The sequence below is a fragment of the Mauremys reevesii genome, linkage group 19 (genome assembly GCF_016161935.1).
Source record: "Mauremys reevesii isolate NIE-2019 linkage group 19, ASM1616193v1, whole genome shotgun sequence".
Taxonomy (NCBI): Eukaryota; Metazoa; Chordata; order Testudines; family Geoemydidae; genus Mauremys; species Mauremys reevesii.
In genome coordinates, this window is record NC_052641.1 from 2,044,273 (window position 1) to 2,059,754 (window position 15,482).

Sequence of the window (15,482 nt, forward strand, 5' to 3'; positions counted from 1 at the left end):
CTCAGCAGAATATGTGGGTGCAAACAATGTCAGAGTCCAGGAAAGCAGAAAATGAATGCGAGGATAGGAGAGACAAGCGAGATGAGAGGTGGCGGGAGCACGATGAGAGGAGGCAGGATGAAATGCTGAGGCTACTGGGGGATCAAACTGATATGCTACGGCATCTGGTGGCGCTGCAGGAAAGGAAGCAGGAGCACAGACCGCCACTGCAGCCCCTGTGTAACCACCCGCCCTCCTCCCCAAGTTCCATTGCCTCCTCACCCAGATGCCCAAGAACGCATAGGGGGGGCCCTCAGGGCCCCCAACCACTCCACCCCGGAGAACTGCCCAAGCAACAGAAGGCTAGCATTCAATAAGTTTTGAAGTGCAGTGTGGCCTTGTCCTTCCCTCCTCCCCACATCCACCACCCCACCCCTTCTGGGCTACCTTGGCAGTTATCCCCCCATTTGTGTGATGAAGTAATAAAGAATGCATGATTTTGAAACAATAATGACTTTATTGCCTCTGCAAATTGTGATCGAAGTGGGGAGGGTGGTTTGCTTACAGGGAAGTAGAGTGAACCAAGGGGGCGGGTTTTCATCAAGAGAAACAAACAGAACTGTCAAACCGTAGCCTGGCCAGTCATGAAACTGGTTTTCAAAGCTTCTCTGATGCGCAGGGCACCCTGCTGTGCTCTTCTAATTGCCCTGGTGTCTGGCTGCATGTAATCAGTGGCCAGGCGATTTGCCTCAACCTCCCACCCCGACATAAACGTCTCTTTGTTACTCTCACAGATATTGTGGAGCACACAGCAAGTAGCAATAACAATTGGAATATTGGTTTCGCTGAGGTCTAACCAAGTCAGTAAACTGCGCCAGCGCGCTTTTAAACATCCAAATGCACATTCTACCACCATTCTGCACTTGCTCAGCCTGTAGTTGAACAGCTCCTTCCTGCTGTCCAGGGTGCCCGTGTCTGGCTTCATGAGCCATGGCATTAAGGGGTAGGCTGGGTCCCCAAGGATAACTATAGGCATTTCAACATTCCCAACAGTTATTTTCTGGTCTGGGAAGAAAGTCCTTTCCTGCAGCTGTTCAAACAGACCAGAGTTCCTGAAGATGCGAGTGTCATGTACCTTTCCTGGCCATCCTGCATTGATGTTGGTGAAACGTCCCTTGTGATCGATCAGTGCTTGCAGCACCATTGAAAAGTACCCCTTGCGGTTTATGTACTGGCTGCCAAGGTGGTCCGGTCCCCAAGATAGGGATATGCGTTCTGTCTATCGCCCCACTACAGTTAGGGAATCCCATTGCAGCAAAGTCATCCACTATGACTTGCACATTTCCCAGAGTCACTACCCTTGATAGCAGCAGCTCAGTGATTGCATTGGCTTCTTGGATCACAGCAGTCCCCACCATAGATTTATCCGCTCCAAATTGATTCCCGACTGACCAGTAGCTGTCTGGTGTTGCACGCTTCCACAGGGCTATCGCCACTTGCTTCTCAACTGTGAGGGCTGCTCTCATCTTGGTATTCTTGTGCTTCAGGGCAGGGGAAGGCAAGTCACAAAGTTCCAGGAAAGTGCTCTTACGCATGCAAAAGTTTCGCAGCCACTGGGAATCATCCCAGACCTGCAACACTATGCGGTCCCACCAATCTGTGCTTGTTTCCCGGGCCCAGAATTGGCGTTCCACAACATGAACCTACCCCATTACCACCATGATGTTCAAATTGCCAGGGCTCATGGTTTGAGAGAAGTCTGTGTCCATGTCCTCATCACTATCGTGATTGCCCTGTTGTCGCCTCCTCGTCTGCTTTTGCAGGTTCTGCACATACCACAGGATAATGTGCAAGGTGTTTACAATGCTCACAACAGCAGCAGTGAGCTGAGCGGGCTCCATGCTTTCCGTGGTATGGCGTCAGCAGGAGAGCAGAGTTGCAGCGGAAGCAGTGGATGATGACGGATGCCACGAGAATAGATATTTATACCGAACAACGAGAGAACCTGCGAGGTGGATTCATGGCACCAGAAGTTGCAGCGTGGATGACTGAGCTCATTTACTCTGTTGAGCTCAGTCATCATTTACTCTATTGAGACTGAGCTCATTTACAACAGCAGGAGAGCAGAGTTGTAGCGGAATCGGTGTATGACGATGGTTTGCAGACCTACTGCACCATCTGCTGCCAGCAGCACCCAGGGCGCAACAGCTACGGTGATGGTGAGCTGAGCGGGCTCCATGCTTGCTGTTGTATGGCGTCTGTACAGAAAAAAGGTGCGAAACGATTGTCTGCTTTTGCTTTCACGGAGGGAGGGGCGACTGACAACGTACCCAAAACCACCCGCAACAAAGTTTTTGCCCAGTCATGCATTGGGAGCTTAACCCAGAATTCCAATGGGCGGCGGAGACTGCAGGAAGTGTGGGATAGCTACCCACAGTGCACCACTCCATGAGTTGATGCTAGCCACGGTATTGAGGACGCACTCCGCTGACCTACTGCTGTTAGTGGGGACATACACGATCGACTGTATAAAATCGCTTTTTAAAGATCAACTTCTATAAATTCGACCTAATTTATACACATACCCTTAGTTCATTTAATAAATCTATTGCACAAGTGAGAGGTGCCTATATCAAAGGGAAAAGCAGACAAACAGCATAGATAACTGCTGTTCTGTAGTTCCAATATCAGGCAGTGCTAACAGCTCTTGGTTTCTTTAAATCCTTTTTTTTCGATTTCCCTCCTGTGCGTCTCCCGCTCCCAAGAGCTGTCTGAGCTCCTCAGAGCTTCTTAAAGTATCACAAATGCTTTTTGAAGAGTGTTAAAAACAAAAAGCAAGCCTTTTATCTCCTCGATCATGAGGGTGAATGTGAATTGGACAAACAAAGCTTTTAACATCTGACTTTAGGTGAGTGTTTTTGAGTGTTTGAAAATAAGACAGAGCTGAGAATGATTTTTGGGCTTGATGGTTCAGGGGCTACATGGGAAATTTGAATTTCCCTTCAGTGAACTTCAACTGTTTTATTTTCCTGTATCTCCTTCTAGGCTGCACGCTGTTATGGATAGGGGACTGTTATTGCACATCCTTATGCTTCAGTAGTAGCCATGTAACCAACATAGGTGCCAACTCTGTGGGTGCTCCAGACCATGGAAAAAAAAATGGTGGGTGCTCAGCACCCGCCGGCAGCGCCCTCACCCCCGATCAGGTCCTCCCCGTCCCCCTAGTGCTTTCTGCCTGCCGGTGGTCCTGCTGATCAGCACACATCCCCCTCCCCCGTAGCACCTTCTGCCTGCTGGTGATCAGCTGTCCAGTGGCATGCAGGAGGAGCTGGGCAGAGCACGGGCATGGTGCGCTCGAGGGCTGAGTTCATAGAATCATAGATTATTAGGTTTGGAAGGGACCTCAGGAGATCATCTAGTCCAACCCCCTGCTCAAAGCAGGACCAATCCCCAAATCCCTAAATGGCCCCCTCAAGGATTGAACTCTCAACCCTGGGTTTAGCAGGCCAATGCTCAAACCACTGAGCTATCCCTCCCACCCCAGGTTGGGGCAGGAAGAGGCAGGGCAGGGCCTTGGGGGAATGGGTGGGGTCTGGGGCGGAGCCGAGGGGGAGTACCCCCTGGCACATTAGGAAGTTGGCACCTCTGGTGACCAGCGTTGATCTGCCATAGCTGAGAGCTTTCTCTAGGATCTAACCATAGTCTGCTAAAGGACTCTGAGAGCATAATTGCAGTCAGCATCTTTCTCACAGACTCTGTGCCTTCTTGTGAGAGCAGGCCCTGCTCTAGATAAAGAGGAGCTTTGGAAAGGGGAATGGTTCCTAAAATTGCCTGCCTCAGACAGCATGACTGGCAGTTATTCAGCACTATAGGGATTCTGCACCTATGACGTTAAAGCTGCTTGGAAAGTATGAATGAAACATATCCTTCAGGGAGTAATACTTAGAAATACTAATGTGTTTAGAGATCTACCTCTCTGTGGGGAGAGGATGGTGGGAAGAAACTTCTGGGACTGTCCTTATTTTCTCTTCCTCTCCTCACTAAGCATTATGATGACCTTCTCTTCTGGGAAATAAGCATTGAACTTGGCTCCCTTTGGTCAGTGCTGCTTCCAGGACTGACTAGAAGAAGTCTCACACTCTGGCTTCCCTACCATTTGTGTTTTTGCTATCTCCATAGCAGTTTTTGACCCCATGATACCAACAATCAGGGTTCCTTGGAATACATCCCATAATCAACTACATTGTGAGGCAGAAGTAACACAGGGTTAAATTAGTCCACTGACAACTTGAACATAGGTAGCTCATCATCCCAAAAGAGTGTTTGGACAGAATAGGTTTCTTTCTTGGAATTCATTTGAAATTGTACTGTCAAAGAAGCGTGGGTTTTTGGCCTAGTCTCCAACAGGAACAGTCGAGAGTTTCACATGAATTTCTATTAGTAATACAAGTTGGATTCCAACTAGTGAGCAAGGTCAATGCATCTGCATGCTCCTCTTTCCACTTGTTACAAACTATCTGCCGAGTTATTTGATGATCCTTTTGTGTTTCAGGACAACCTCAGCCCCAAGTGCCTCAGTACAGATTTCGCAAGAGAGACAAAGTAATGTTTTATGGGCGGAAGATCATGAGAAAGGTAAGTGCATCTAATGGAGAGGGAAGGGAAGATGGAAAATAAAAATTAAAATCCAGGAAAATAAATGAACTCCCAGATGCCAGACCTGCTTACCATGGTTATTAGCCCCAGCCCCACTGCATTTTTTCAGAAGAAAAGTCTCTAATACGTTGGGATTGTCATCCTGGATCAGACCGTAAGTTTTGTAGTCAGTATCCTGTTAACAGGTAGTGGATAATGCCTGATGTTTCAAAGCAAGTTCCTCTTTTCCCCTAGGAAAGAATTCACTTTTCTAGTTTTGCAGGGCTGTGTGTGGAAGGGAAAGATTCCTTCCTAACTCTTATGGTTACCAGTTTTATAACCTGAGAGATGAGACATGATTGCCCAGGTCTTAACATATATAAGTATAAAACTTCACTAATAGTTCCTAAACTATCCAAAGTCCCCCTTTCCGTCCCTACTTTTTAAAATCCATTTCAAGTGTATGATTTGGTGACCTCCTGAGACCAATCTATGTGTGAAGTTTTTTTTTTTTTAAACTAACGTATATGTTAAATGCTGAAAGAGAGAGAGTTTAAAATGAACAATTCAGTTTCTTTAAAAAATGCTCCATCCTTGTTTCTATTTTTAGGGTTCTCTCTGTGTTTGTGGTCTTTTATTTTAAGCTGCTTAGATGGCATGGTGATCTAGAGAGTCAGAAAACTAGTTGACAGGTTTCAGAGTGGTAGCTGTGTTAGTCTGTATCAGCAAAAAGAACGAGGAGTACTTGTGGCACCTTAGAGACTAACAAATTTATTTGAGCATAAGCTTTCGTGGGCTAAAACCCAGTTCATCGGATGCATGCAGTGGAAAATACAGGACGAAGATAGATAGATAGATAGATATGAAAAAATGGGTGTTGCCATACTAACTATAACGAGAGTAATCAGTTAAGGTTGGCTATTATCATCAGGAGAGAAAAAACTTTTGTAGTGATAATCAGGATGGCCCATTTCCAACAGTTGACAAGAAGGTGTGAGTAACAGTAGGGGAAAAATTAACATGGGGAAATAGGTTTTACTTTGTGTAATGACCCATCCACTCCCAGTCTTTATTCAAGCCTAATTTAATTGTGTCAGGTTTGCAAATTAATTCCAATTCTGCAGTTCCTTGTTGGAGTCTGTTTTTTGAAGTTTTTTTGTTGGAGTATTGCGACTTTGAGGTCTGTAACTGAGTGATCAGAGAGGTTGAAGTGTTCTCTGACTGGTTTTTGAATATTCTAATTCTTGATGTCTGATTTGTGTCCATTTATTCTTGAAACTTTAGTAAAGTAATGGGGATTTGCATTTAAAATACTTCTACATTTATCAAAAAAATAAGCTTTTGTGTTGTCCTTAAGATTCAAGCTCCTTAATGGGGCATGCATTTGAACTTGAAATTTACCAGTACTGTTACATTTGGAAATAAGATACTTAAAATGACTTCATTCTTCATATGAAAAAAAACTGCTAAGACCTTGGTGTGATGGTTTATTCTTTATGCCTATTTAAACCAATAAACCTCATTAATACCTACAACAGCTCCCTACCCTTTAAGTATAAGTGATGGCAGAGACTCTTGCTATCTTATCTTGCCAGGTAAAGTATTCTTTATTTTTTAGTTTTAATCTGAATAGCGTCTTGGCAAAAATGGCATGGATGGGGTTCCTTGATTGTTTTATCTCTAGGACTATATAATCAGTGCATGAGGTAGAAGATAAGTCAGGAGAAATTAAGATTCTAACAGATGTGTTACACAGGCTGTCTTGTACGTGTGTGTATTATGGTTTTTCATGTAATGACATAAGGGATAATATATTGTGATAGCCTGTACAAGGGTTAGCTGGGGCTCGACCCCCTCTGGGTGGCAGGGAGCCACACCAGCTCACGATACACAGTTGTCATCGGGGGGGGGGGGGAATTAGTCTATCTGTGGGGGTCTCCTTTGGCATCCCTTGCAGTAACTGGAACACTGTGGGCCCAGGCCCTCGATCAGGGCGGGCACCAATCAGTCAAGGGCTCAGGCCCTCAGGCAGGGTTGAGCAGTAATAATAAGCCCAAGCCTCCTCAGGCCTGGGGGAGGGGGAGACTGCCACCCACAAATTGGGTGGCAGGGGGGACACAGGTTCTCCCACTCCACTGTGTCCCAGCCGGGGCCCTAGCAGTGGCAGAAGACCTGCTGCTTAGTGGGGATCCTGGCCGCAACACACCGACATGGGCTCTGGCAGTGCTGCAGCCAGACTAGGGTCGGCTGCCCCTGGGCTACTTCCACACTCCCCCTTGGGTTGTATCTGGGTCCTGGTGTTGGCCTCTGGGGGATCCAGGACCATGGGTTCTTCGGGGCAGGGTGTGATCGGCAGGTCCGGCAACGCCTCCGGGTAGCGGGCGCAGGGCAGGACTGGGTTTTCCCAGTCGCGGGCTAGGCTGGAGACGTCTGGTCTCTCCAGCGGCTGGGGCCTTACTGAGCTTTGAGGGTGAGCCTTTATACTTCCGGGTCGCCGCCTGACCCTCTGAGGGGGCGGGCTCAGAGTTCCCTAGCTCCGCCCACTCCAGGCTCCGGATGGGCTCTTCCCCCTCCGGGCGGCGGGGAGCCACACTGGCTCACTACATAGCCATTTAACAAGGAATAGAAAATGTGACATATGGACATTGTGGCTGAGATCCCATTATTGTAGGAATCTTGGAGTTCTGACTTCTTCTTTTAACTGTGCTAGCTAATGATCCTGTATGCAAAAAGTCTGTATGTGGGGGAGAGAATAACTGTCTGTAGACCTGAGCAGGAGGCTAGAGGTTCCATGTTCCCTATTTATTATTTATATTACCATAGTGCCTGGGTGGCCCACTCATGGACCAGGACCTCATTATGGTAGGTGCTGTACAAACCCAGAATGAAAAGACAGTTAACAATAAATTGAAAAGTATATGTGTGTCTGGGCAAACAGCATGTGTGTGCCGTGCATCTCTAGATAGGCAAACGCTCAGGCTTGCTGCTGATTTCCACTGCTCATGCCCACTGTGCAATTTTCAAAAGTTCCTGAATCTTAAGTTCCAGACAGACTTTATTCAAGCTGAATTGTGAATAGACTCTTCAGTGACTCTTTGAGTTTGCATGCTGTGTTTTCAAGTTTAAAAATTCACCTGTTTCCTGTATGGGAAAAATTATTACTAAGGTTTTACACCATGAACAGACAATGCATTCAACCATACCAAATTCAAAAGTGGCAGACTGGATTGTCTTCAAACTTTTCACACAAAGATCAGATACCTTTGGGCAGGATCAAACATGAGCACTTCCATCACAAAAGGATTTAAAAATAAAAAAAACTTGAATGATGAAAACAAGATAATAATGGAACTGTTTTTCAAGCAGAATGGTAGAACTTGTTATTAAGTGACCCCTGTTATATTTGTAAATAAATTGCCCGTTTTCGCACAGAAGCTTTCAGTAGCAGCAACATCCTACTTCTTAGGCTCTGGGGTAAATCTTAACATCTGTGTGTGTGTTCTGCATCAGTGCTGTTTCCATAGACGTTGCCATTTTGAGACACTTTGCCAGGATTTGCCTTAGAGCTGCTTAGCTGCCTGTCTTTGGCAGCTGTTCTATTTCTGGTGAAATGCCTGTCTGCCATGACATTCCTCTCTTGATCTTTGCAGTATTGTTTGTTGCAAATGCCAATTCTTGCTATCTTACCATGCAGGACTTCTCAAGAGACTGGAGTGATTCTTGCTTTGCTTGTGGGGAGAGTCCAGATTTCTAAGCCGTATGCCATTCCTGAAAGGACATCCTTAGTCAATTTGGCAAATACAAGTGGTCATTACACCAATTGAATCTATTTCCCTATGTTAGGTTCTCCTCACACCTTCTATGGGCCATCTTAATTATCACTTCAAAAAGTTTTTTTCCTCCTGCTAACGATAGCTCATCTCAATTGATTAGACTCTGCCTGTTGGTATGCATACTTCCACCTTTTCATGTTCTCTGTATGTATAAATATCCCCTTTCTGTGTGTTCCATTCTATGCATCCGAAGAAGTGAGCTGTAGCTCACGAAAACTCATGCTTAAATAAATTTGTTAGTCTTTAAGGTGCCACAAGTACTCCTGTTTTTTTTGCGGATACAGACTAACACGGCTGCTACTCTGAAACCTGAATTCTGAGTTCAGTCTTCCTAAATGCACTTTGATCCCAATTTTGTTCTTCTGCTGATTTCTTCAAACTGGCCACTCTTTCTCCAGAATGTGGTGGGTTTTTTTGTCCCCCCCCCCACTGGGATGGGATGAATGTCCTATTGTTTCCTATTGACATATTTATGTAAAGAGGACATCTTGATTTTGAAGAAACAGTTTCCTCTCTCAGTAAAGAATGCAGTTCAGTTTCCCATTTTTGGCTTACATTTAGCTTAATTGTCTGGTTTTCAACAGGCAAAAGAGAGCTTAACGTCCGTATAACTCCATGCAAGGGGGCATGGGAGGTATGGAGAAACAATCAGACTAAATACACTAGAAATAACTGTTTGTAAAAAATAAATGTATTATAGGTGGTCTGGTAGTGCTGACTGACTAACACTTCCCATTGTAAGATGTGTTTTTGCAGTTGCTTTTAACTTTACCATACCTTAATTATTTGGGCTAAAGTTTTGGATGCTGGGTATTCAGTCATTTCTGGGCAGGAATCTAGGGAAAATGTGTTGTGTTGTTTTGCCCCCCCCCTTTTTTTAAGCCTTCTCCTCCACCCAAAAAAAAACCTTACAGCTCTTTCACTGAGATGCTCATATTGGAAGGCACTTTGTATTCCATATGGTAAAATCACCTTTTTTTTTTCTTCTGGGAATTTAGACCTGTGTTTAGTTTTATTATTTATCTGAAGGTATGAAGCAGGTGAAAGAGAGTTTCTGTCTGCTGTACTTCTGGGAAAGTTAAATTGCTGAGTTTCTGACTTTATGATGCTTCGAAATATTGATGGCCCAGAGACCCACTTGTCTGTCGATGCAAGAGATGAGACAGAGTCTGAAAATTCTCATTACAGAAGCATACAATGGAATTGAATTTCCTGAGGGATAAACAGGATATTTAAAAAATGAAAACTAGAAAGTTTTCTTGATCTTGCAATGTTTGCATTCCTCCACTAAGTGGCACTCCAGTTACTGCATTTATCACATCCGAAGAAGTGAGCTTTAGCTCACGAAAGCTCATGCTAAAATAAATTTGTTAGTCTTTAAGGTGCCACAAGTACTCCTGTTTTTTTTGCATTTATTGTGCTATTTCAGTATTGGGACAGGTGTCCTCATTTATATATTTCACTAAAATGTATAAGTCTGTTCTTGGCATTGATTGATTAAGTGTGTCAGGTCTCAGTGCATCAGCGTTAGTGATTGCCAGACTAATATTTACATTTTAAAAGATTACTTCTATGTTTCTGGTGCTTGCAATTCTTGGACAAAAATGGTGTGTCTAAGGCTTTTTTGCACTTTTTAGTAAGCAATATTAATTGCTTACTAAAAAGTACAATGAAACTTCTCTCTAAAAAGAAAATGCCGTGATGTAGCACACTGCCCTAGCTCTCATGTAGGTCCTGATCCTGCAAAGCCTTACACATGCACTTAACTTTACATGGATTCCAGTGGTGCCACATGTGCGTGTGACTTTGCAGGGTCAGGACCTTTAGAGGTTGTTGGAATTCTCTTGAAACAGATTTTTGTTTTGTTTTGTGGTTTCCTGTAGGTGACAACTCTCCCAAACTCTCTGGTTGGGAACATCGTGCCTCGTCAAAGGATGCGGAAAAGAGCAAAAGTTTTGTCTTTGGCTAAGAGGTACAGTTGTTTGGTAATGGAGGTCCTGTGCATTGCTGTGGCCATGTACAGATGCAATTAACTTTATGCTACAATTGTAGGAGTTCTAGTTTGGCTCCTGTGGCTCTAGGGGTGAAGGACTCCTATTTGTTTTATAAACTTAGATTTCCGAGAGGCTCAGTCCGTCTCTGTTCATGTTGGGTTTTTGGATGACCAGCTTTTCTCATGAAGTAGTGAGGGGCTCATGGTTTCCAGTGCATTTGCCCACTTTTCTGGCAAACACTGGATTAAAATGGAATTCTACTCTTCCCCAATAATGAAACTTGCACTGGAAGTGGAAAGTGGGGAGGTTTGCGGTAGTTCTTAGCTGCTGTGTAGGTCTTAGAGGGACCAGCTTGAAGGGAGAGTTCCATAGTCTCTAGAATGCACAGTGGCTCAAGGAGGAGTGCAGGGATAGAGCTGGTGATGAGCTATGAGGCATCAACTCTACCCAGAACTGTTGTGTACTGTAGTGTCAGGCTTGTGTCTACCTCATTCTGGTTGGGCCCCCACACAGACTCTCTTTATTTGTCCCTGGGTTGTGTCTAAGTCCTGAATCTGGATATGCCCCAGGAAATGTTCAGTATTTTTTGTGGGGTAGGGGAGGGAAAAGGAGATCTGTTAGAATATATATATATATATATATATATATATATATATATATATATATATATATATATATATTTTAAAGTCTGCTGTTGTCCAGAAAAGGGAGGAACTGCATTTAAAATTGAGACCCTCACTGCTTTATAATAATAATAAATAATTAATTTTTAAAAAAGCTTGTAATTCAAAAGCCCAGCATGAACAAAAGCTGACTGAGCCCCTGAATTCTGTTAATTTTGCTTTTTCTCTTGTAGGATTTTGCGTTTTAAGAAGGAGTCTCCAACTCTGCAACCAAAGGAGCCGCCTCCCTCCCTGCTGGAAGCAGATCTAACTGAATTTGATGTAAAGAATTCCCACTTGCCATCAGAAGTCCTGTACATGCTTAAAAATGTCAGGTAAGGTTGAAATGAAAGATCAAGGCTTGATCCTGATATATGCGAAACTGGTGTAAATCAGCAGTAACTCCAGTGAAGTCACCAAGCATTACCAGTGTGAAATCAGAATCAGACCCTTTAATGAATTTAAGTTGGTGGCGTAAGACTTTTCAGGTGGGGAAAAATAATACTGATTTGTAGTTGCCAAGAAGCATTAGGTAAGGAAGGGAAGAGGGTTGTCAAATGGACTAGGTTTGGGAGTAAAAATGATGAGCTCTGCTAGATTGAATAGATTTCTGTTAATGCTCTTTCTGTGCCTTTTGAAACTCTTTGGACTTTTTTCTATATTGCTATGGATATGTGTAATAAAGGGCAGTGGGGCCATTTTGGTATGTTCAGTGTCAGACTGACAGCTCTGCAGACTTGCCACGAGCAGCAGCAGCAGTACAAACTTACACACCTTGCTCCTAGAGGACCAGCTTGAGGGGAGAGTTCATTTTTCATGTTCATTCAGTCTGGCATCTGCATCTCTTTGCTGAGATAGTTAAAGGAGCCAGTCACCTCCAATTATTTTGCTTGTTATCTTTTTTTGAGAGGTGATCATAGAAGATTAGGTTTGGAAGGGACCTCAGGAGGTCATCTAGTCCAACACTCTGCTCAAAGCAGGACTAACCCCAATTAAATCATCCCAGCCAGGGCTTGGTCAAGCCAAGCCTTAAAACCCCCCTAAGGATGGAGATTCCACCACCTGCCTAGAGAACCCATTCTTGTGCTTCACTATCTTCCTAGTGAAATAGTTTTCCCTAATATTCAACCTAGACCTCCCCCACTGTAACTTGAGACCATTGCTCCTTGTTCTGTCATCTACCACCATTGAGAACAGTGGACTTCTGTCCATTAAGAGCTAACCTGAGCTAATCGTTTCACTTTATGTAGGTGATTAAACAACCTCTGCATCTTTCCTCTCCTCTCTGTAGGTTTGTGGATGTTTTCATGATTTAAAAAAAACTTTTCCACCATGACTTGAAGACTAAATTATAGCATAGTCTCTGCCTTCCTTGGCCATCTAATAGAGTTACTGTTAGTCATCTAGGCTTTTATCTATGGGCTGATGGCACAATTAATATGTACACATTCACACATTTTATGGGTCAGTTAAATTCCACTGCAACTTGAATTTGTCACAGAAGGTTTTTTTTTTGTTTTGTTTTGTTTTGTTTTTGTTTTTGTTTTTTTAATCTAAATTTAGGGAGATGCTTAGAGAGCCCTTTTCAGTGCTGTGTACTGACAGGAAATGAGGGTAGAGACTGGTGTTGCTGCTTTTGCCTGTGTGAGTGCATGATTTGGTTGTGGTGAGAGCCTGCTTGCATGTTCCCTGAGAGGGGCGGCTTATCCCAAACTCCCAAATACTCCTGTGAAACTGGCATTTCCCCCCCCACCTCAGTTCTGACATTTTTTTGGTGAGTTCACTGTTCTAGTTACATTAGTGAACAGAGAAGTTCTCTGGGTGATTTTCTTCATCAGGTGTGTGGGTATGTTCCAGGCTTCTAGGGTCACGCAATGAAATTAGTAGGCAGCTGGTTTAAAACAAAAGGAAGTACTTCTTCACACAATGCACAGTCAACCTGTGGAACTCCTTGCTAGAGGATGTTGTGAAGGACAGGACTATAACAGGGTTCAAAAAAGAGCTAGATATATTCATGGAGGACAGGCCTATCAGTGGCTATTGGGCAGGGATGAAAAACAATGCTCTGAAGTGTCCCTAGCCTCTGTTTGCCAGAAGCTGGGAATGGGCAGCAAGGGATGGATCACTTGATGATTACCTCTTCTGCTCATTCCCTCTGAGGCACCTGGCACTGTAGGAAGGTAGGATACTGGGCTAGATGGACCATTGGTCTGACCCAGTACGACCTTTCTGACGTTCTCCACATTCCCACCTTCAAAGGCCACACACCAACTTTTGGTCGAGGAGGGCAGGTTGTGGATGACTGTGAGCCCATCAGCATCACCAGAGGGCCTTGCTTGAAAGCAATCCCAAATCTTTCCATCCCTGAAAGGGTCACACAGTGCTCCTGCTCTTCTGGCTCAGAGAGTTCTGTTCTTCATATGGCTGAATATGGCATGGATTCCCACACTATTGGTACCATGAGGCTTTGCTAGTTTAGGGAGGACTGTCATGCACCACGGCATCTGCAGGCTTCCTTTTGCAGCAGAGAAGGTGTCACTGATCCTTTGCTTTCCTGCAGGGTTCTTGGCCATTTTGAGAAGCCTCTCTTCCTAGAGCTGTGCAAGCACATGTTTTTTGTGCAACTGCATGAAGGCGAATACATCTTCCGTCCCGGGCAGCTGGATAACAGCATCTACGTCGTGCAGGATGGCAAGCTAGAAGTTTGCATTCAAGAAAATGTAAGGATAAGCTCTTTTGATAAATCTCTTATTAGGATAGCATATGGCTAGAGATAAACATGTCCATCATGTAATAACTTGGAACAGGCTGTATTAGCTCCTGTAAGGTGAGTGTTACGTTTTCTGGCAGCCTATAATTCATTAGGCCAGTGGTTCTTAATCAGGGGTACATCAACTCATCTAGATATTTGCCTAGTTTTACAACAGGCTACATAAAAAGCACTAGTGAAGTCAGTACAAACTAAAATTTCATACAATGACTTGTTTATACTGCTCTAGAGACTATACACCAAAATGTAAGTAAGATATTTATATTCCAATCAATTTATTTTATAATTATATGGTAAAAATGAGAAAGTAAGCAATTTTCAGTAATAGTGTGCTGTGACACTTTTGTATTTTTATGTCTGATTTTTGTAAGCAAGTAGTTTTTAAGTGAGGTGTAACTTGGGGGTACGGAAGACAAATCAGACTCATAAGTACATAACGGCCCTACTGGGTCAGACCAAAGGTCCATCTAGTTCAGTATCCTGTCTTCCGACAGTAGCCAATGCCAGGTGCCCCAGGGGGAATGAACAGAACAGGAAATCATCAAGTGATCCATCCCCTGTTGCCCATTCCCGGTGTCTGGCAAACAGAGGCTAGGGACAACATCCTTTCCCATCCTGGCTAATAGCCAATGACCATCCTGGCCAATAGCAATACTCCTGAAAGGGGTACAGTAATCTGGAAAGATTGCATGCCAGTGCATTTGGCAACATGGTCATCGGCAACAAGGAGTCTGGTGGCACCTTAAAGACTAACAGATTTATTTGGGCATAAGCTTTCATTGGTAAAAAAACCCACTTCTTCAGATGCATGGAGTGAAAATTACAGATACAGGATGGTGTTTTCAGGAAGATCACCAATGCATTGTAGTTTCCTCAGGAAGTCAGTGGTGTCTCAAAGATAGCTAGGCACTTGGCACCATGCAAGGCACTGCACATCTAGCCGTATGAAGTGGAAATCCATCAACTTAATGAAAAAACTCGCACAGATACAGACAGACATCATCTTCCTCTCCAAGTGCAAACAGATGGACATCATACCAGATGGACTGAAGGTAAAAGATCCATTGCAATCGACATAGCACATTGACTATGGTGAGAGATTGTGCCACACTCTCTCAAAGAAACTACCTGATCAGCATCCTGTACAGCAACCAGGAGAAGATCAAGAATGAGCTCTCAAAACTGGAGACTCTCATACAAAACACCATCCTTGCCACCATGAATGTAGAAGCTCTTTACACCAATATTCCACACGAGGATGGACTACAAGCTGTCAGGAACACTATCCCTGATGATGCCATGGCACACCTGGTGGCCGAGCTTTGTGACTTTGTCTTCACCCACAGCCTTTTCAGATTTGGGGACAACTTATGCCTTCAAGTCAGTGGCACTGCTACGGGTACCCGCATGGCCCCACAGTATGCCAACATTTTTATGGCTGACTTAGAACACTTCCTCAGCTCTCGTTCCATAGTGCTCCTCCTCTGCTTGCACTAAATTGATGACATCATCATCATGTGGACCCATGGGAAGGAGGCCCTTGAAGAATTCCACCCGGATTTCAACAATTTCCACCCCACCATCAACCTCAGCCTGGACCAGTCCACAC

General features: G+C 44.3%; 1 protein-coding gene across 8 annotated transcripts in view; it reads left to right on the plus strand.

Moving 5' to 3' along the window:
- The window catches only part of PNPLA7 (patatin like phospholipase domain containing 7), a 363,329-nt gene that overhangs the window by 30,436 nt on the left and 317,411 nt on the right, over positions 1–15,482 (plus strand). For all 8 annotated transcript variants that reach the window (XM_039506224.1, XM_039506218.1, XM_039506223.1 and 5 more), the window contains 4 exons: positions 4,532–4,614; positions 10,331–10,419; positions 11,298–11,438; positions 13,664–13,823. In XM_039506224.1, the coding sequence (XP_039362158.1) occupies positions 4,585–4,614; positions 10,331–10,419; positions 11,298–11,438; positions 13,664–13,823 (420 nt within the window). In that variant the 5' untranslated portion in view covers positions 4,532–4,584. The remainder of the gene's footprint in view (positions 1–4,531; positions 4,615–10,330; positions 10,420–11,297; positions 11,439–13,663; positions 13,824–15,482) is intronic.